The 24,048-nt window shown below is 35.3% G+C and overlaps 1 protein-coding gene across 1 annotated transcript; it reads left to right on the top strand.

The window, feature by feature from the left end:
* Positions 1-172: 172 nt before the first annotated feature.
* LOC116028071 (coatomer subunit alpha-1-like) lies at positions 173-5,624 on the top strand. Its single transcript, XM_031269866.1, has 3 exons — positions 173-556; positions 1,081-1,575; positions 2,421-5,624. Exons 1-3 carry the CDS (start codon positions 349-351, stop codon positions 5,366-5,368), a joined length of 3,651 nt encoding a protein of 1,216 aa, XP_031125726.1. The 5' UTR covers positions 173-348; the 3' UTR covers positions 5,369-5,624.
* The last annotated feature ends 18,424 nt before the right edge of the window (positions 5,625-24,048 follow it).

Raw genomic sequence — 24,048 nt, forward strand, 5'->3', positions numbered from 1 at the left:
AAAAAAAAAAAAAAAAAAAAATTAAAAAAAAAAAAAAAAAAAAAAACGACATGGAGAATAGGCGAAATGAGTATTCCAGCGCGATGGATCTAGCGGAGATGACAGACAACCCGATTCGGATGATCCACTTTTAACCCGTACTATAAAACAGTAAAGTTACCGGGTAGATCCGACAGCGTTCACTCATATCTCCGCTTATTTTATCAGAGAGACTCATCTCTACGGTTTTCCTTGGGTCTTCTTCATATCAAATGCACCGCCCGTCTCAGATCTGACTCCGATTCGATCTCGCCGTCCAGCTAGGGTTTCAGATTTGTGAAGCCGCGGGGAAAGGAAAGGGAGGAGAAGATGCTGACGAAGTTCGAGACGAAGAGTAATCGAGTCAAGGGGCTGAGTTTCCACAGCAAGCGGCCATGGATCCTCGCCAGTCTCCACAGCGGCGTGATCCAGCTCTGGGACTACCGGATGGGCACCCTCATTGATCGCTTCGACGAGCACGATGGCCCCGTCAGGGGCGTCCACTTCCACAAGTCGCAGCCGCTCTTCGTGTCTGGAGGTCTGCTCTTTGCTTGCTTTCTCTCTGTTTCTGTTTCTGTTTCTTAGCTTTCGGTGTTGCGGTGCAGTTAGTTAGACTTCGGTTCAGTGTGGATCTACTGATGCTTTTATTAAATTATGATTGCTATAGGCGTAATCTGGAAATTGATGTTGTTTGTTAGTTTCGTTCAATTAGTGAAATTCTAACCGTGATTGATGTGTTTATGTGCTGCGGCAGTGCTAGTATATCTGATATGTTAAACAATCTGCTCTTTAGCTTCTACGGATCATATTAGACTACTGTTGTTAATTGTGTGTGTTGTATATCTGTTGCTCATTGCTCAACTAAAGAAAGCAAAGTACATTTGAGAATGATTTTTTTTTTTTAAATTGAATATTTGAAATGAATTTAGTGATATATTCTTTTTGTGTGAAGCATCAGTCAATAACTAGATGAATCAGGTCAGATGCTTCATTATATGTGGTGATCATTGTTGAGTGTTTTCCTTCAGTTTACCTTGTGTATTTGGATTTGTTGTACTCCAGGTGATGATTATAAAATTAAGGTATGGAATTACAAGCAGCATAGGTGTCTGTTTACCCTCCTTGGTCATCTTGATTACATTCGGACTGTTCAATTTCATCACGAATACCCCTGGATTGTTAGTTCAAGTGATGACCAGACAATCAGGATATGGAATTGGCAGTCTCGTACATGTATTTCTGTCTTGACTGGTCACAACCATTATGTGATGTGTGCCTCATTTCATCCCAAAGAAGATTTGGTTGTCTCTGCATCTTTGGACCAGACAATTCGGGTTTGGGATATTGGTGCCCTGAGAAAGAAAACAGTTTCCCCTGCTGATGACATCCTGCGGTTAAGTCAGATGAATGCAGATTTCTTTGGTGGGGTTGATGCTGTGGTGAAGTATGTCTTAGAAGGCCATGATAGAGGTGTTAATTGGGCCTCTTTCCATCCAACACTACCCCTAATTGTTTCTGGTGCTGATGATCGCCAAGTGAAAATTTGGCGAATGAATGGTATGCCCTGTGTGCACTTTGTTTTCTGTTTCCTTACCATTTTCTTTTTAAATTATTTAATTTTTCTCAATAGCAGTTTTTTTGGTTCCATGCTTGGAATACTAGAAATCGATTGAAGGAAATCCTATGTAATTTAAATTTGGTGGTCACTCTTGCAACAGTTTCAATTATTCATTAAGCTAGTAGAACTATAGAACTGCTCTCCTGCTCATTCATGAAATTTATGATATTGATCAGGAGTTATGTTAGAAAATGATGTGATGTGAAAGTTTAGAATGTGGTTTGGTAAGGGTTTGAAGAGCAAAGATGAAAAGAGACAAATCGATTTATGAAAACATTTTTAAAAGGTGAAGTAGTGGAGGGGGGCCAAGATGTATAAGTTAAAGTCTAAAGAGTTGTCGAGTTTTGTTAAAATAAAAAATGTCTCTTTTTTCATAGAAGTTCGCATTTTTACAGCTAAGGAAATTGGCTTTGTTTGTGGATATTTTAAATTTATATTTTCTACTACTATTTAGAATTTCAAATTTTTTTGTTGGTGTTTTGACTAAATTGTGTATTAGCTATTCTTCTGTTAATTATTATGAAATGGCTTCTCTGTAGGACATGTGGAATTTCTTTTACGTCTTAAATTTTAATTTAGCATGTGTATAGGGGACTGGTTTCTCATTCATACAACTTATTGGAAAACCAACAGATCTTAGTGTTTGTTGTCAACAATTAGAAATTTAGAATTGTTGATGATGTAGTTGTCAATATCCTCTGTTGGCCTTTATTCGAATAGTATTGTACTGCTATATATTTCTAAACTTAAATTGTTTTGTGATTGCTGTATTCTGCATTTGTAGATACGAAAGCTTGGGAGGTGGACACATTGAGGGGGCACATGAACAATGTTTCATGTGTTTTATTTCATGCAAGACAAGATATTATTGTCTCAAATTCTGAGGATAAGAGCATTCGTGTATGGGATGCTACAAAAAGGACTGGTCTTCAGACTTTTCGTAGGGAGCATGACAGGTATTGGATCCTTGCATCTCACCCAGAGATGAATCTTTTAGCAGCGGGCCATGACAGTGGGATGATAGTCTTCAAGTTGGAGAGAGAACGCCCTGCTTTTTCCGTTAGTGGTGATTCTCTCTTTTATGTCAAAGACCGGTTCCTCCGAGTCTATGAGTATTCAACTCAGAAAGATACACAGTTGATACCTATTCGTAGGCCTGGTTCAAACAGCTTGAATCAAAGTCCACGAACCCTTTCCTACAGTCCTAGTGAAAATGCTGTCTTAATATGTTCAGATGTGGATGGGGGTTCTTATGAACTGTATATTGTGCCCAAAGATAGCTATGGGAGGGGTGACACAGTGCAAGATGCTAAAAGAGGAGTTGGAGGATCAGCAATTTTTGTTGCTCGAAATAGGTTTGCAGTTCTTGAGAAAAGCACCAATCAGGTTCTTGTAAAAAATTTGAAAAATGAAATTGTTAAGAAAAGTATTCTTCCTATGGCCACTGATGCAATATTTTATGCTGGTACTGGAAACTTACTGTGTAGAGCAGAGGACAGGGTGATGATTTTTGATCTTCAACAGAGAATTGTTCTTGGAGATCTTCAAACTCCTTTTATTAGGTACATTGTGTGGTCACAAGACATGGAGAGTGTTGCTTTGCTCAGCAAGCATTCTATTGTCATAGCTGATAAGAAGCTGGTGCAGCGCTGCACCCTTCATGAGACTATTCGTGTCAAGAGTGGAACCTGGGATGACAATGGGGTTTTCATATATGCAACGCTGACCCACATTAAGTATTGCCTTCCCAATGGGGATAATGGAATTATTAAGACCTTAGATGTACCAGTGTATATAACAAAAATTTATGGGAACACAATCTTTTGTTTGGACAGAGATGGAAAGAACCGCCCAATTATCATTGATTCGACTGAGTACATTTTTAAGCTCTCTTTGTTGAGGAAGAGATATGACCAAGTTATGAGCATGATAAGGAACTCAGAACTCTGTGGGCAAGCCATGATTGCATATTTGCAGCAGAAGGGATTTCCAGAAGTTGCCCTCCATTTTGTGAAAGATGAGCGAACCCGCTTCAACTTAGCACTTGAAAGTGGGAATATTGAGATTGCACTTGAATCTGCTAAAAAAATAGATGAGAAAGATCACTGGTATAGGCTGGGGGTGGAGGCCCTTCGGCAGGGTAATGCTGGCATTGTTGAATATGCATACCAGAAAACAAAGAACTTTGAGAGGCTGTCATTCCTCTATCTGATAACTGGGAATCTGGAGAAGTTATCTAAGATGATGAAAATTGCTGAGGTGAAAAATGAAGTGATGGGTCAGTTCCACAATGCTTTGTACCTTGGAGACATTCGTGAGCGCATCAAGATTTTGGAGAATGCTGGTCATCTACCCCTTGCTTACATCACTGCATCAGTCCATGGGCTCAGTGATATTGCTGAGCGTCTTGCATCTGAACTTGGTGATAATGTCCCATCTTTGCCAAAGCAGAAGACAGCTTCTCTTTTGCTGCCTGCTAGTCCTATTTCGGGTGGCGGAGATTGGCCTCTGTTAATGGTGTCTAAAGGCATATTTGAAGGTGCACTGAACATTAGAGATAGGGATGCGAGGGAGGACGATGAAGAAGCTGTGGATGGTGATTGGGGTGAGACATTGGATGTTGGTGAAGAGGACAATCTGCAGAATGGTGATGTCAGTATGGTGCTTGAAGATGAGGAAGCTCAAGAGGAAGGAGATGAAGGAGGATGGGACCTTGAGGATCTGGAGCTGCCACCTGAAAGTGACACACCAAAGAATGTTCCTAATGCACGTTCGGTATTTGTCACCCCAACCCCTGGCATGCCTGTGAGCCAGATTTGGGTGCAAAAATCATCTCTTGCTGCTGAGCATGTGGCTGCTGGCAATTTCGACACTGCAATGCGGTTGCTGAACCGACAACTAGGGATTAGGAACTTTACTCCTCTAAGGCAATTGTTTATTGATCTTCATGTTGGCAGCCATACATACTTGCTTGCCCTCTCAACAACACCAGTGATTTCAGTCGCTCTCGAGAGAGGTTGGAGTGAATCTGCAAGCCCTAATGTGCGGCGTCCACCTTCTCTAGTCTTCAGTTTTTCACAGTTGGAAGAGAAACTTAAAGCCGGTTACAAATTGACAACGCAAGGGAAATTCGCTGAGGCTCTTCGAACTTTCCAGGGCATCCTCCATACCATTCCCCTGATTGTTGTTGAATCACGACGAGAGGTAGATGAAGTCAAGGAACTGGTGATCATTGTGAAGGAGTATGTTTTGGGTTTGCAAATGGAAATCAAGAGAAAGGAAATGAAGGACAACCCTACTCGTCAGCAGGAATTGGCAGCCTACTTCACCCACTGTAACCTTCAGACTCCCCACTTGAGACTCGCATTGCAAAATGCCATGACTGTGTGCTACAAGGCTGGTAACATGATCACAGCTGCCAACTTTGCTAGGCGACTCTTGGAGACCAACCCAACCGTCGAAAGCCAGGCCAAGTTAGCACGGCAAGTTCTCCAGGCTGCAGAGAAAAATATGCGCGATACTGCACAGCTGGATTATGACTTCAGAAATCCTTTCGTCACTTGTGGCGCAACCCATGTCCCTATCTACCGTGGTCAAAAAGACGTCACTTGCCCTTACTGCTGTACTCATTTTGTTCTATCCCAAGAGGGGCAGCTTTGTACCGTTTGTGACCTAGCAGTGGTTGGAGCAGATGCATCAGGTTTACTTTGTTCTCCAGCCCAGACCAGATAAGTGCAGCTTTTACTCAATTGTATTGCTTATACAAATCATTCAGCTGTTTCCTACTCTACAATTAGAATCTAGGAGAACATGAAAGGATGAGTTTTTTCTTTTTTCTTTTCCCCCCGGATTGTATTGCTGGTTTATATTATCTCTGTTGTGATTTTATTTTATTTTTTTCAGTCAGTTTTACAAACCTTTAATTCCTCTTAGCTTTTATTTACTACAATTTTCTCTGTAATAAATCATGTAATTTTTGTCTTTTCAACCAATTTTACAGTGTGGGTAGTGCATTAGGGGGAGGAACTCTTGCTGATCTTTAATGCCATCATTTGTTATTTTGGTGGGGTAGCGTATTATCCTACCAAACCCATGAGGCACTTTAATTTTCAAAAGAAATTGGTCAATTAATTTTGTTCGTTTTGTGTTTCGAAGAATAGAACACATGATCAGCTCTGGACTAAGTAAGGTTTTTTTTTTTTTTTTTTTTTATTTACTCAAGTTGAATTCGGCTTAGTTTTATAGGGTGAGAATACCACTATGAGACTATTATGGGTTGACGGCTTTTGAAAAGTTGGAAATAATATTTAAGGGTGACCAACTATAGGTATTTAAGGGTGGTTTATTGTTATAATATTATACATACATTTTTGCCATTTTGGGGTGACCAACTATAGGCATTTAAGGGTGGTTTATTGTTATTATTATAATTTTTTATTTTCATTTTTGAGAAAGTTTGTAGTCCCTACTTGAAAGTGCGGTTTGGGTGAAACTAGCATTGTAATCCTAGTTAGCATAAGACTACAAGGAGGTGGTAAACTAGACTAAGTTGTCTATTGCTAACCGACTTAAATCAAGAAGGTTAATTCATAACTCTCATAAGGAGTTACTAAGGCAATTGTCCAACCAACTCGACTGGAGTTGTTAAGTAATGTGTGGTGATAGAATTATAACTTTTAACTATCGGTAACATTTTTTTTAATAAATATTATAACTTTTAACTTTTAGGCTAATGTATTTACGGTGAAGTATCTTGTTACATGGACCACGCCAAATGGTGAAAATTTTGGTCAATGTAATAATATCTTATGAAAAAATGGTATAAATTTATAATTTTAATATATATGGTTATAGTTTGATATCTAACCTCATTGAATGTTTATTCTTATTTCATATTAAAAAAAAAAAAAACCTTAAATGGTGTTTGGATTAGGCAAGTCATCGGCAGAAGAAACAAGTCCCAAACGCAAAAATGAGTAGAGAGCTTTTACCCACACTCCAATTCAACTCGATGTTGAAAATTGCAGGTGTGCTGTTTCCACCTACCTTAAAACACGCTAATAAAAGATTGTCGGCGGCAGCACAAGAGATAAAGAGAGAATGCATCAAATAAACCGATCAACATAACAAAAGTTAACTGCACACTGTTTCTAAAAAGTAGAACAAAAGATGCCTCAACAACTCCATCAAAGAGAAAGATAAAGCACTACCTGGATCAGTGAACAGCTTAACACTACGTCAAAAACAATAACTAATTAATAACGAAGACACATTTTTATTTTATTACACTTGTGTAATAGTAAGTCAACGCCACAGTTTGATAACATGATGCCGAACTAAGCTTTCCGAGCCACAACCCAACATTTTTTTTGTTTTGTTTTTGTATTTACAAAAGTAAAACTATTGACAAGTTNTTTTTTATTTACTCAAGTTGAATTCGGCTTAGTTTTATAGGGTGAGAATACCACTATGAGACTATTATGGGTTGACGGCTTTTGAAAAGTTGGAAATAATATTTAAGGGTGACCAACTATAGGTATTTAAGGGTGGTTTATTGTTATAATATTATACATACATTTTTGCCATTTTGGGGTGACCAACTATAGGCATTTAAGGGTGGTTTATTGTTATTATTATAATTTTTTATTTTCATTTTTGAGAAAGTTTGTAGTCCCTACTTGAAAGTGCGGTTTGGGTGAAACTAGCATTGTAATCCTAGTTAGCATAAGACTACAAGGAGGTGGTAAACTAGACTAAGTTGTCTATTGCTAACCGACTTAAATCAAGAAGGTTAATTCATAACTCTCATAAGGAGTTACTAAGGCAATTGTCCAACCAACTCGACTGGAGTTGTTAAGTAATGTGTGGTGATAGAATTATAACTTTTAACTATCGGTAACATTTTTTTTAATAAATATTATAACTTTTAACTTTTAGGCTAATGTATTTACGGTGAAGTATCTTGTTACATGGACCACGCCAAATGGTGAAAATTTTGGTCAATGTAATAATATCTTATGAAAAAATGGTATAAATTTATAATTTTAATATATATGGTTATAGTTTGATATCTAACCTCATTGAATGTTTATTCTTATTTCATATTAAAAAAAAAAAAAACCTTAAATGGTGTTTGGATTAGGCAAGTCATCGGCAGAAGAAACAAGTCCCAAACGCAAAAATGAGTAGAGAGCTTTTACCCACACTCCAATTCAACTCGATGTTGAAAATTGCAGGTGTGCTGTTTCCACCTACCTTAAAACACGCTAATAAAAGATTGTCGGCGGCAGCACAAGAGATAAAGAGAGAATGCATCAAATAAACCGATCAACATAACAAAAGTTAACTGCACACTGTTTCTAAAAAGTAGAACAAAAGATGCCTCAACAACTCCATCAAAGAGAAAGATAAAGCACTACCTGGATCAGTGAACAGCTTAACACTACGTCAAAAACAATAACTAATTAATAACGAAGACACATTTTTATTTTATTACACTTGTGTAATAGTAAGTCAACGCCACAGTTTGATAACATGATGCCGAACTAAGCTTTCCGAGCCACAACCCAACATTTTTTTTGTTTTGTTTTTGTATTTACAAAAGTAAAACTATTGACAAGTTAAAGTGCACGAGGGTAAATTATATTTGCCCGTAACAGAATAAATAGAGATTATATGTCCTGGTAAAGTAAGAATTAAAATATTTCGTTAGATTGTTCTCGATAAGTAAGAATTGGAATATTTATTACTTAGTCAAGCTAGGGTCATGATTTAAAGCCTTTATTAAGGTTATTTCTATTTTTTATTAAAGTTTTTTTTTTTTTGGGGGGGGGGGGGGGGTATTTTTTACAGGTTGTTGGTAGGTGAAATTTTATTCTATGCCCTTAGGGTATTGGTCATTTAGTTTAGTGGATGAAATGTCTCACTTAAAACTTGCTTCTAGTAGTATGAAAGAATTCAAATTTTTGCCATGAACATTGAAAGCTTCGATTGGACTCCTTGACTCAATTTATCTTCTTATAAATCTGAGGACAAATTCATAAAATTCATGATATAATCCACTAAAACTTATAAATTTTTATTCACAAGTTTGGCTCTTTGTGGATTGTAAGATGAATTACTTTTCGAAAGTAATAGGTAGCGTAATGTAATTGCTTTTTACTATTGTGAAGAGTCTACTTTTGCCACCAATAAACCCTACAACTTATAGCTAGACGGCTAACATACACACCCTAAAACCATGCTACTCTACACTATAGTTTCCATTAAAACTAACTCATTATTTATGCTGCATTTGGTCTTTAATTTGGGTAGATTTGAAACACACTTTATGAGCTCTAATCTTTTGGTTTGAAGAAGCTATTTTGGTTTTGTTATCCATTTGATTTTGGTTTTGAGAGCATCCCTATTGGCTTCTTCTTCTCTCTCTCTTTTTAAAGGTTGAGGTGGAGGACAAAGGAGGGAGGAGAGAGCTGAGAGGTATATAGGATTATTTTGCTAGGTTTGAGTTTTTTGTTAGTGAGACAGACACAAACGTGAGTGTGATTTGCGCGTTTAGCGGGCACATTTGGATGATGGCCTTCTGATTTTTTCTCCATCTTTCTCCTTGTTGGCTTCACAAAATTGACGAAAAATTCAAATTTGAGTTCTATCACTATTGTTGTTCTAATGATTTAAATTATAAATTTGATTGAATTGAAATCAAACTTTACGATACAATGTCATGGTTTTGATTTTCAAATTAACTGGGTTATCTAGTTTAAGAATCAGTTCACATTATATATTGAACAAAAAATATTTATAGTTGTCAGCTGTCAATTGTTTGTGAATTTTTTTTTTTTAACCAAAGCCTAACAAAACTTAGGAACACAAAAAGCTATTTCATAGACAATTTGAGAACAAAAACTAGTGACAAGTATAACTATGTGATTAAAATTAATTGTCATTTTTTCTATTTTAAAAGTTATATATAGGCTTGTTTTCACATTTTAAGTCATTGATCTTCACATTTTAATGGATTAGATATGCTCACACGGACTCCTGAAAAGGGTGAACTCATATGATTATGAGTATACACACACACACACACCACCGTTCTGGATTTAGATTGAATTAGCTAGTTTTAATTTTTAAAATTTGATAATCTTATTTGGATCACTTAAAGAAATATTTTATGATAGAGTAGATACATGATACACTTGTATATAGCATGAACAAAATGTTGCAACATGCAAAAAAATATCACTTAACTAAAGCCGCACACTACATATATAGTATTTCTCACCTCATCATCAAATCAGTGTATAATATAATGTAATCCACAGTACATATATTTTTTTTTTGAAATATAATAATCCACAGTAGTACAGTACATGATTGTGATAAATTATTATAAACACGTGGGGCCCCTTTGGGGGCCCACCATGTGATGACTAGGATAGGGTGGGGGCCACCTGTTCTTCCTCATATCAGCTAGACCCAAACTAGTTGTGAACAAGTAAACAGAAGCTGTGATGGAGACTTGTGAATGGGATGGGTTTTCCTTATGGAGATAACAATTGAAAAATCCCCAATTTAAAACACCAACCTATGTTGAACCCTAGACTTGCGTAGTGCTGCCCACATTAAAGACTACAAATATAATGTTTCATCGTGCAAGATTATCCCTTTTTTTCAATTCATATATAGGATTATATGGTTTGCACTCATCACTTTTCTAATTTACATTATCATCAACTCCCCCACCATCTTCATTCCACCCTCAACTTGAGCTGGATTCTTTGTCTCTCTTCAAGTTGAAGCTACCCTTCTTTTAATCAGGTGACGAGATAATTGGATAATTATGTAATTAGGTTTCGGGTCTAATCAAAGCTTTAATTATGTAACGGTAGAAAGAGCCAGAATAAGCAATCAACAATAATAGCCAGAGCCGGGTGTTAATCCAAGCAGTTATTAGTATAAGAGTGTTGCATTTAATGTGGAATCCGTATTAGGACTCTATCTATTTGACTCATATTAGGATTATCTATTTGACTCATATTATGATTATCTATTCTAGGCTTTCTAAGACTCTACTTGTATATATACATTCTCTACTCTTTATCATTGTAACAAGAACTCTATCAATACAATATTCAGTTCTCATCTGGTATCAGCTAGCCTAGGTTTCTTTCCCGATGGCTGACGGATCTGTTAATTCATCTGAACGGACCGTTTCTGATGCTGCTGTTTCTTCCACTGTTTCTTCGGCTGTTGCAACTCCTTCTACTGCACATCACTATGTGAGCATCAAGCTCACCAATAAGAATTTATTGTTTTGGCGAACACAAGTTGTTCTTTTTTTGCGTGGCCATGAACTAATCGGTTTCGTAGATGGTACGAATCCGTGCCCTCCTGCGTTTCTACCTATTGTTGCTCCATCTAATCCGGTTGTTGAGGCTGCTTCTTCTACTCCGCCACCTGCTACGCCTAATCCGTTGTTCGCTCCGTGGGTACGTCAAGATCAGGCGGTTCTCAGCATGCTAATTTCGTCTTTATCGTCGGAGGTCATGTATCTTGCGGTTGGTTGTCGTACGTCGCAGGAACTTTGGGTGGCTCTTGAACGAGCTCTAGCTTCCTCCAGTAATGCTCGGATCATGCACCTTCTCGGTCAGCTTCAAACAATCCGCCAGGGGGATGCTTCGGCTGTTGATTTCATAGCCCGTGCGCAGGTTCTGGTCAAGGACCTTGCCCTTACTGGGCGTTCAGTGCCATTGGAGGAGCTTAATATGTATGTGTTTAGAGGTTTGCGACCAGAGTATCACTCCGTCATTGCCTCCTTGAACGTCAATGGTCGGCCGGTAAGTCTTCCTGCTCTTGCTGATTTACTGGGGTCACACGAGTTCTCGGTCGGCGACGGGTATGGCGGTGTCCAGCCGTCTTCTGCTGCTGCGTTTACAGTTCACCGCGGTGGTGGGGGGCGGCGTCCATGGCGTGGCGGCAGTTCGTAGCGTGGCAGTGGGGCTCCGTCTCGTCCCTCCAATGTCGGCAACTCTTGGCCGAATGGGCAGCAGACTCGCATCTTTGGATTCCTAACACCGGGGCAACGAACCATGCCACACCTGATATTGCTGCATTATCTACATCCGAGGAGTATAATGGTGGTGATTCTCTTCGTGTTGGTGATGGTAAGGGTTTGATTATTAGTCATACTAGCCATGCTACCTTTCCTACTCCTACTAGGGTTTTTCAGTTGTATGATGTTTTACATGTTCCTGGTTTATCCTCTTCTCTTTTATCTGTTTAGCGTTTTGCTAAAGATAATGACGTTTTCTTTGAGTTTCATCCGTCTTTCTTTGTTGTGAAGGATATAACAACCAAAGCAATCCTCCTGCGCGGCAATAGTTCGGGTGGTCTTTATGCGCTTCCTGTTCCGAAAGTCAGTCCCCAGGCTTTTGTTTCCTCACGTGATTCCTCGTCGGTGTGGCACGATCGTTTGGGTCATCCTCATCAAAGAGTCTTAAGTCAAATTCTTCCTTTTTGTTCTGTTAGTAGTTCTAGTCGTGCTTCTCGTTGTACTTCTACTTTATGTTCTGCGTGTCAATTGGGTAAATCTGCTCGATTCCCATTGCCACGTGTTGAGTCTGCTAGTTCGAATGTTTGTGATTTAATTTATACTGATATTTGGGGACCAGCTCCTGTTTTGTCATCCTCTGGTTATCGTTATTTTGTTCTTTTTGTCGATGATCATTCTCGTTATACATGGTTTTTTCCTATGAAACAAAAATCTGACTTGTATGCCATCTTTGATCAGTTTCGTGCCTTAGTTGAACGCTCCTTTAATCGTAAAATTAAGTCTGTTCAGTCTGATTTAGGAGCAGAATACAAAAAGCTGCATTCTTCGTTTGTTCAGTTAGGAATTAATCATAGACAATCATGTGCCTATACTCATGACAAAATGGGCGTGTAGAGAGGAAACATAAACATGTTGTTGAAACCGGTCTCACTCTTATGGCTCGTGTTTCTGTGCCATCTCGTTTTTGGGATTTTGCTTTTGAGACTGCTGTTTACTTGATTAACAAAATGCCCTCCGCTGTGTTACAAAATTCCAGTCCTCATAGGCTATTACATAAATCTTCTCCCTCGTATTCTTTCCTTCGAGTTTTTGGCTGTCTGTGTTATCCTCACTTGCGTCCCTATAACCGTCATAAAATGTCATTCAGGTCATCTCCCTGTGTCTTCCTAGGTTACCCTACGTCCTTTAGGGGGTACAGGTGCATGGACTTACAGACTAATAAGATTTATGTTTGCAGACATGTACACTTTGATGAGAATGTGTTTCCTTTTGTTAGTAAAGTTGTTGTGCAGCCACCACCGTTTACGCAGCAACCTTGGGCTGAGTCCGTATTGCAGTTACAGCCACCTGTGCGTGCTGATCATGATCAGTCCACATCATCTGCTGAGCCTGTTGTTGCCCCGGCTCGCCAGAGGGGTCGGCCTCGTGGTAGGTCCACACGTCCGACTGTTCGGTCCCACACGATGGCTACTAGGAGTCGGTCTGTGGCTCCACTTTTGGCTTTGTCTGCTCAGGTTTGTCCTCCAGAACCTACTTGCTACACTCAGGCTGTTAAATTTCCAGAATGGCGTGAGGCAATGGATCAAGAATTCAATGCACTCCTACATAATCAGACTTGGGTTCTGGTCCCTCCTCACTCAGGTATGAATATAATTGGCTGCAAGTGGGTTTTTCGGACCAAACGTAAAGCTGATGGTTCAATAGAAAGGCACAAGGCAAGGCTGGTAGCAAAGAGTTTTAACCAGGTCCTTGGTGAGGACTTCTTTGATACATTCAGTCCAGTTGTTAAACCCACTATAGTCAGATTGCTGTTAAGTTTGGCTATTTCTTCAGGATGGGTGATTAGGCAGCTTGACATACATAATGCTTTTCTGAATGGCACGTTAACTGAAACTGTTTATATGCGTCAACCTCTTGGATATGTTGACACTCACTTGCATGATCATGTCTGTTTGTTGCGACGCTCTTTATATGGTTTAAAGCAAGCCCCACGGGCTTGGTTTAATCGCTTGCATACTTTTTTGTTTTCGATTGACTTTATCGCTTCAAAGACTGATGTGTCATTATTTTACTATTCTCGTGGTTCTGTCTGTGTATACTTGTTAGTATATGTTGATGACATATTGGTTATGGGAAATGATCAGCAATTGGTGGCTGATCTTCTATCCAAATTGGCTTCTGCCTTTAAGATTAGAGATCTTGGTTATCCTGGGTTTTTCCTTGGAATTGAACTTGTGAAATCTGGCACTGGTGTTCTCCTTTCTCAGAAGCGATATATGGCAGATATCCTTAAACGAGCTGGTATGACTGATTGTAAGCCTCTAGCAACACCTATTGCTGCGTCCAAACCTCCGTTGCTTAATGCAGATCCGTTTGATGATCCAACCAAATACAGAAGCTTGGCTGGTGCTCTACAATATCTCACAATCACGCGACTGGATCTGTCCTTTGCGGTCAATCAGCTCTGTCAACATATGCATGCTCCTACTCTAACCCATTGGGAGCAGTTGAAACGAGTACTCAGGTATGTTAAGGGCACTCTATCTTTCGGGCTACGTGTGACTCAGTCAGAGTCTAGGGAACTTCATGCCTTCTCTGATTCCGACTGGGCTGGTTGTCCTGAAGATCGTAAGTCTACTTGTGGGTATGCAGTGTTTCTTGGCACCAATCTTGTGTCTTGGGTGTGCAAGAAGCAAAAGACAGTTGCAAGATCTTCCACGGAGGCTGAGTACAAGGCCTTAGCAGATGTCTGTGCTGAGGTTATTTGGATCATGTCATTACTACGAGAAATCAACATCGATGGTGTTCCAGCTCCAAAGCTGTGGTGTGACAATAACATCGATGGTGTTCCAGCTCCAAAGCTGTGGTGTGACAATCTGGGTGCTACCTACATGTGTGCCAACCCTATATTTCATGCCAAGACAAAACATGTAGAGATTGACTATCACTTTGTTCGAGATAGGGTTGCTAATGGTGACATTCAGGTGAACTTTATCTCAACAAAAGATCAACTAGCTGACATCTTTACGAAAGCTTTGCCTAGTCCTAGATTTAATTTTCTTAGAGACAAGCTTCAGGTTACCAGTCTACCTTCCGCTTGAGGGGGAGTATTAGGACTCTATCTATTAGACTCATATTAGGATTATCTATTCTAGGCTTTCTAAGACTCTACTTGTATATATACATTCTCTACTGTTTATCATTGTAACAAGAACTCTATCAATACAATATTCAGTTCTCATCATCCGTTGCATTTAATGTACAACCCATTTTGTTTGTAGTTAATTCAAGCCGTGGGAACACCCTAAATTTGTACGGAATAATCTAAGTTCACTAACAATTCTCTTTGTAACTTTCCAGTGTTGAAACCCATTAATGTTGTCATAATTTTTTTTCATGGAAAATAAGAAATTTATGTCAGCATTAAACGCATATCAGTACATCAAAAGTTATATATGACTTATAGCGAATGTGTAAATTTATTTTCTTATACTTGCTTTGCGAATAATTACATGAATATCATAGTTAAGTATCAATTAAAGCTTCTTTTTTTTTTTTTAATGGGTGACGAGGGATACCTGCAACTACTACCCGAGAGTGTACATTGGGTATATCCCGTCTTGTGACCCTAACCAACGGATGACTAAAAGGGGGTAAACTAGTCTATAAGTTGCTCATAGAATAGACCGCTCCCACTGGGGTTCGAACTTAATTGGAACCTATTTAAAGCTTTACTTCTTTTATTTTTCTTATTCATCTAATAACAAATACATACTATTTAAATTAATGAGAAATTGGGACAACCCTAATCAAGTTGATTATGTTGTTCACTTGGTAACTAACTTAAATGTTACGTTACAAGTTTGACTTCTAACAAGACCGATTTATTAGACTTGTTAGTTTGAGCTGAGGGTTAGAATCTATTGTGCATCATTACATTTTTCTACCAGGATAAGTTTAGGGGAATGATTAGACTGTTTCAACAGCAACTCATTTAAAAGCATACTTATTGAATATCAACTAACCAGAAGACAAACAGTGACAGGTGTTTGGCAATAGTAATTAATAGTAGCATAGTGAATGGTAACAATCACTAGTAGCCTAACAAAACATGCTATCATTAAGTAGCAACTAAAAGCATATATATACAATTGTAGCATTCTATGAACAGGCAGTTTAATCAATTCAATGCCCTCATCTGATCTCCCATTAATGCAAAACCAAATAATAAAAGTTGTTTTTGAACTGCCTGCAGCAGCCAACACAAATTAATTAACTTATGCAGTGTCATTAAAAACCATAAGTTAATATAATACTCCCCAAATTCAAAGGGTTGGTTTGGTTGGGGATGGATTAGAGTATCTTATGATATACTCACTAATTCGAGCAAACTCGATCTGCTCCGGGTGAAACTCACCTTGCGATTCTAGTCAACAGGGATTGGACCTCATGTTTTTCATAATTGACTGGCTCAAATTGAGAGGGTTAATAAACAAATTTTCACCGAGAATTGAACTTGAAATTTTGTGGTTATTAAGCTAATTGTCAAATCAAATCAGTTAGAATTGCACCCGCCATGAATACTACTACATATCTATACCCAATTAGGTAAAATTTGATCCAAGTTAACACTACTCTACAAATCTATGATATACTTATCACGCCATTACATATTAGAGTAAGATTTATCCAGTACATCGAATTCTTGAAGTTAATTCCACCCTCATTTGAACCTTTCGGTTAAATCAATATGTAATAATCTCAGCAAATAATCTTAGTTGGTAACCTTAGGTAATTCATGCCTTCCCGCCTATGAATTTCAATTCAACATAGCATGGAAATGAAAAAAATGACATTTTTACCCTTAGTTATTATTATTATTATTATTATTATAAAAGGGCATTTTAGTCTTTATATCACTCCTTCCCTCTACATTCCCAATAATTCAAATCCCGAATCATAGTTAGTCAATGACTCTACCGACAAGTCAAATGCAAGTGTGCACAGAGAATCTGTCCACTTTAAACATAATTCTTATGTTACAAATTGAATCAGTGAGCTAAGTCGGGGCCAACAACTAAATACCCTCTTTAACACTATTAAGTGATGATGAAATTGATGATAATTTTGGGAGGATAAAGAAGAGACATGGCCAAGGCCAACAACAGCAACACATTCATTCCATCTGACGGAATAAAAGTGCGAGAGGGAGAGAGAGTCAACGGATAGGAGATGAGAGAGGAATGGCACATGGCTCGAGACATATATATATATATATACATATTATTGGGACTCTCAAAAAAACATCCTATTCATTCATTCACTTCTCTCTTTTATGTACTGTTTTCAATTTCCCATTATTTACTTCAGAATTTTTTAAAAACTTTTTGGCTTGTCTCTCTCACAGATCCCATGCCTTTATTTCCTCTCAGCATACTTTAAGCTCCTCCACATATTTTACTTTCCTTTTTGCATACACATATTTTACTTTCCTCAATTGTCTTCTTAGGGCATCTTTTATCCTTTGCAATTCACTATCATTTTTAAAACAGACTCTAATGTTAATATTAACATATTTGAAAACTCTCTCGCACTAATTAATGGGTGAAAAATAATTTTTGTATTAGAATGTCATAAATTCTATTCTTGTTAATAACTTTCTTGATCGAGTTTGTTGCATATAATTTTTCTAGTGCAATTTATTTCTCTTGTATAGTTTGTAGATTGTTACACAAGAATAAAATTTATCTTGTACACACCTTTGAATAGTAGTTGCGAGTTTCATTAATTTTTCAAAAAATATATTTACAATATACTAATATTTTACTTACATTCTTACAATTTCAATTAACTCTTAAAATATAATATAATAGTTGAAATGTGTGCTACTTCTTTTTTATTTTGAAATAAGACATTTTTATATTATCTCTGACATTGTAAATTCCCATTATTGACTATATGTGAGCAAAATATATACAAAATACATGACCAATAACCATTATAAATTTATCCGTTTGGTTGGAAAAAATTATAATTTTACTCTCATTTAATTCCCACATAATTTTGAAGACAAACAAATTCATTCGTTTAGTTGGAGAAAATTACAATTTTGTAGAATTATAATTTTCTCATTTATTTTCATGTGATTAGAATCCATGTCCCCTCCCCGGCCCCTTGGTATTTCAATTCTGCATTGGTGGGGAATAAAAAAAATACAATTGAGGCAAAATTACCCTTCTCAATCTTTTCTAATTAAAAAAGATACACTTGAGACAAACTTATAATTCTATGATATTTTTAGATGTAAACATTTAAAATTTTTTAACATTTTATTATGTTTAACTAATAAGTTACGTTGTGTACTTTTATTTTTATGAAGGCCGATTTTTTTCTTTTATTTATATGAGATTATGAAGCTTAACGTTGCATGGTTATTAAATTTTGAAAGCTATTAAATATGTTCTTGTTATACAAGTTTATATTTAAAGTGTCTAAATAACAACGGCATTGCATTATAGTTTTGACTTAAATGTACTTATTATTTAACAACAACAACAACAACAACAACAACAACAATAATAATAATAAGTATGGACATTTTGGTCTTTATAATACTTATTCCTTTCTAATTGCTATGGATACCAAATAGTGGAATTGAAATTTCATGTAATTTTATTCCTACAAATCAAACATTAAAATTTAAATTATCATTTTATTCCAACAATGAATGAGTGATATTATAAATATTATTTTTATTATATTTGAATTGAATGAGAATTTAATTAAAAACTCCAATCAAATATATAGAAAGTATATCTTAACAAGCCTAAAACTCCATTCAATTAGTTCAAGAACTATCAAAGTCCAAGTCCATAAACAAATAGATGCTTGGGTTGGCATAGGATGCCAAATCAAATCTTTCCATAACATTTTCACTCTATTTGTAAATCTCATTTGGTTTATGTATGTTGGTCTAGCTAACTAGTCTAAAACTAATTACTCTTTTTTTAAGGCTAATTATTCTTAAAAAATCAATATAATTGTCAGCACAACTCTCTCAGTTAAGCTCATGGTACATGATTTTTTTTTTAATATAGTTACATTTTTTGTGTGGTTTGCATATTATTATATTATACACTAATACAAAACACTTAATCCGCAACCCTGGTAAAGAGCTTTTCGTAACTGTAGTACAACGGTCGCGGAGTTTATCCAATGCACACCCTTTAATAGACTAATAGTGACAACGAATTTCTGTCGTTATTAAGAAAATAATTAAATATAAAAGAATAATTAATTAAGGATTGTGAAATTCAGCATCTCAAACCTTACCTACCCTTGAAGAAATGAGAGTAGATTTAGGATATGATCATGGTTTTGAGTTTTGAGAAAGTAGTAAAGGTAAATTTGGCTTTTAGCAGATTTCATGGAGAAGTGGACATCAAACAATTGGTGATGGAATATAAATTTTTATCAGACATTTTGTCGAACACAACATGTGCATATGTACAAAAAGTATATATATAAAAAATGGAAATGCAATCTTAATTGGGATGAAGGTCTCAATGTAGGAGAAAAGGGGTCAAATACTAATAAATACATCCTCGGGCCCCTAAAAACCAAATTTTGAAAACTATTTTTTTTTATTTCCCATCAGGTTATTGCCTTTCATGTTTGGGCACTAATTAGCTTCACATGTATGAATTATGATTAATATATATTGTTTCATATGAAAGGTTAAATATGACATTTTATTATAAAAATATGACACTGACTGGTACACAACTATAAGAAAATAGAGATGTTCATTCCTTATTAATTATAATTTTAGATGTAATGAAAGTCGTCGGTCTTGATAATAATTAGTATCAGAGCAGGTCACAGGTTGAAATTGACAGGTGCTAGGAGAGGATTATTATGCGGAAGATTGGAGGACTAAGTTCAATATTCTGTCGTCAGAATGTCACGTGGTACTGACTACTACTAGTTATAACTTTTAGCGTAGTGGTAACTGGTAAGTGTTAAGCAGAGACACGGATAACTGAGTCCAACATCTTGCCGTCGAAACGCTGTGCTGACTATTACCCAAGTACAAGAAAATAAGTTGCGTTTTCACTACCAACTATAAATTTTGATTTAGTAGTAAAATTTTGATCATAATGATTGATATTATAGCATGTCACGGATTTAAATCCTATTGTTAAAGACATGTATACTTTTTTTTATAATTGAAAATAGATGATTTCTTCCAAATTTGCCGTTAACTATTCTCTTTTTAGGCATGACAACACTGGAAACAGTGGAATTAAAGTCTTTCCAAAATTGGGCATTAGAAAAATATATATGAGTTATAATCGAATATTTCAAAAAGACCAAAATAATTAGATAAATAATAAAATTGATAATTGTATTATGGTGATTGACTACAATTTTTTAGTATAATGTGGACGGTTCGAGTTTGAACCTTAACAATGATGTTTTTAATAATGGTTGGAACTATTTTGTGGAAAAAGAGGTACAATGATTTGTATTAAATGACTAAATAATTGCTAATTTTTTATTATCATAATTCCAGTAATTATGATTAATTATGGCAACTAATTAGAGGACATCAGGTGATTCGATTAAGTTGATTTTCTAATAATAGATGAAGCCACGCCAAATAGGTGTATAAAATTTCATACAAATAATTATTTGTAGACAATTTTATAAGTTTCTCATAATAAATACTCCTCTAAGCTAAGAAATACTAGCACTATCATTGAAAGCACCATAAGGAACGAAGAATAGCTAATCGGCTAACTAGGCGGCCTAGGTGGTTAGCGCTTAGGCGGCTGTCTAGTCGACCGGTCGCCTAAATCACCGATTATGGTGATACTCTAGGTGATCTACCGACGCCTAGGCGCGATTTTTGCAATAATAGCTGCTACACAAGTACAATGAAATAAAGTTGCACATTGGCTACTAATGATATATTTTGGTATTGTGATAAATACTTGATCTAACAAAAGACCGACAGGTGCTTTGCGGGGGACTATCCAGCCGCCTTTTGTGGCAAGTGACGCTTGATCTTAACACCTTCAAATACCCTTCAAGCCCCTATTACCCTTATAGAAAAAATTTACAAAAAATTTAGCGGCCTTATTTTGTTCACAAAAAATATGGCACACCCTAATCTCCCAACTCCTTCCTACATACCTTGGGCCTACATATATGCCTCCAACAAGTTACACTTCATGTTTGATAAAACAATACTCTTTTACATAAATAAAAACACACAATACAATTCCACTTTAATAGAGAACTCTCATAATAAAAATTAATTAGCATAGAAAGAAATACATGTAAAGAACACCGTAATCAATAATTTTACCCTCTAGAATATAATGTTAGACACATTTAAAATTTTAAATATACAACAACATTACGTATAGTATCATAGAAATTATTAGGACTATTGCGACTATAACATGCATATGGATGGTATGATGAGAAATTAAAGTTGTTTAGACCACAATTCCTAATAGAAAGATATTTGGAGTTTGGATGGATGTGGTTGAGTTAATGTCTTATCAAAGAGCTCCTTACCCTACATTTTTCTTATATTGTTCAACTAAAACATCAATTGATTTTGACCAAAAGGTATGATTATTACTACTATTTGTTTGAACAATCATTGATCACTATCACTCTTAAGTATATATCAAATACATCAAATGGTACTTTATGCTCCATAATAACAACAACAACAACAACAATAATAATTTTATCAATAATAAAAAAAATAATAATAACAATAATAATAATAATAATAATAATAATAATAATTATTATTATTATTATTATTGTGAATATGATTTTAATTGTTCAATACTTTCTTTGTTTTATTTTATGTGTATAATTCAATTAGTGAGTGATAACTCAATTATTTATCATATTTTTTTATTTAATGTTAATGAATAAGAATTGTATATTTTAAATTAAATTAAAATCTATCAAAATAAAAAAATAGAATATTCAATATATAGAAAATAAGTAATAAAAATTAATTTGAGTATTTGACTATTAAATATGGACCGAGTAAGAAATATCATGATCGATAAAATGGGACAGGTAGCTAGAATCTAAACCTAAAAACTAAACTCGCTTGTTATTTACTTTTGAGTTAATTCAACTTAGCTTCTCCATAATATGAATTTCAACTCTGAAAGCTTAAAAATTATATTTATAATGGTAAGGATATCAAATATTATTGGTAAAATTAAAAAAATATATTTTGATATTTGTCTTCAATACAATATATTGTCAAGGTAAATGTATAGTAACTCATGTAAATTGATCAAAAGTAAACTAATCATTTGGCTAGCATCCCTGTCACCAAGCCTTCATAATTAACAACAGTTCAAGAATCTTTAACTTATTTATTTAAGAAACTCTATAGACTGTTTTTTTTTTTCGATAAGTTTGGTTTTTAGGTTTTGTTGGAATATATATATATATATATATATATATATATATATATATATATATATATTATTGTACAAGGAGTTCATCAACTACAATCTCATACCAAATTGGTGGAGCAAACCTCCATATGGTTTGCGAACTGTGGACTGTGATAGAGTTGTTTGAATATAATTTTAAGTGCAATTGCTCATTCACAAGACTATTATTTTGGAGACAAACTTTATATAGGCCATGTTTGGTAAATGACTGTTGGCTGTTTGGGTTAGAAGGTATGATTTGTTGATAATATTAGCTGATTGTAGAAAGTTGTTTGATAAATTAGCTGTTAGCTGATAGCTGTTTGGTATAATTTCTTTTCTCAAAAAGCTAATTGAAAATACTGGTTTGAGTAGCCTTTTGAATTTTAGCATTTTGGAATTACAAAAAACTTATTAACCAAACAACTAATAGTGGTCAAATAAGCCAAAATTGGCTGATAGGCTGATTATTTACCAAACAGGGCCATAGTCAATCGCCTTTATTATTGATTATACTGAGTACTATTAAGACTTAAGAGTGATGCTAATAATATTCAGTACAATAAAATATATCATACATAATTATATTAGATATGATTGACATGCTTTCAAAAAAAGATATGATTGACATTATAAAATTTTTTTATTTATGAAGAATTATAAATAGAAAATGGTAGTAGCTAGTATATTGGTAATTAAATAGAATAATATTGAGTAGCTAATAGCTATTCACAAAAATATTATTGTTTTTCTCTATTTATAATACTAGGCACCATATGTTTTTGTTATTGTAGAAAATTTATTAAATAAACGTTGGCAAAGGCGTGAAGTTTTAAGTCCAACATCTTATCATATAAACATGGAATTAATTGATTTCTACAAAAGTATAAATAAATAAAGTTATATCTTCGTTATTAGTTATAGTTTTAATTTTCCCGTATTGATAAATGCTTAATCCAGACAATTGATAGACGTTGGTGGCTATGCAAATATACGAATATAAAATTATATTTATTTTAGAGCATCCAACAACAAAAATCTCGTCCTAGAATAAAAACTCTCATACCGGCCGCTCTCTTTCATATTAACTAAAACCTCCAAAAATTCTTTATTGAGGTTGCTTTCACTAATTATAACTTTTAATATGTTATAAATGCTTGATTTTAGTAATAAATAATAAATATTAAGTAATAATGGGTGAAGGCATGCTATGAACTTTGTTGATATATAGTTGCATTTTCATATTCCCTATGATGTTGAGTGCCTATGACTATAACATAGCAATTATTATAAAATATTATTGCTAATAATAATAATAATAATTAATTTATTTTGTTTTCCCTCAGACCTTTTTGGTGCATGTCCCATTTACAGTAGACAATTGACAGACTGTTCTTATACTCGTAGGTAGCTAAGGATATATTAATCGATGATGAATAACGTATAAGGTTTTGATTGCCTAATTAATTATACTTTATTGTATGTACATGTATATAGATTAATAATTAACTACTATTATACTTGAAATTTTCGCTAGTGTAACATGCAGATATATATTGATGACCCCCCCCCTCAACCCCCTACCCCTACCCCTGCCTGTCTTCCCATGGTCGTTACATCACTCCTGTTGCTATCGGAGGGGTTGACCTATGTCTGCCATCTATAATCTATTGTGTGTGTTAGTGTGTATATAACTATTTTCTTTGAAACAAAATAATAATAATAATAATAATAATAATAATAATAATTATGGTGATGATTAGTAGTGTTGTCTATTGCATTATATTCGAAATTGTAATGCATATTGATACTAGTATATGGTTTTATCGGGTATAACTAGAAATCGTTATTAGTATAAGCTGGAGTATACATAC

The sequence above is a fragment of the Ipomoea triloba genome, chromosome 8 (genome assembly GCF_003576645.1).
Source record: "Ipomoea triloba cultivar NCNSP0323 chromosome 8, ASM357664v1".
NCBI lineage: Eukaryota > Viridiplantae > Streptophyta > Magnoliopsida > Solanales > Convolvulaceae > Ipomoea > Ipomoea triloba.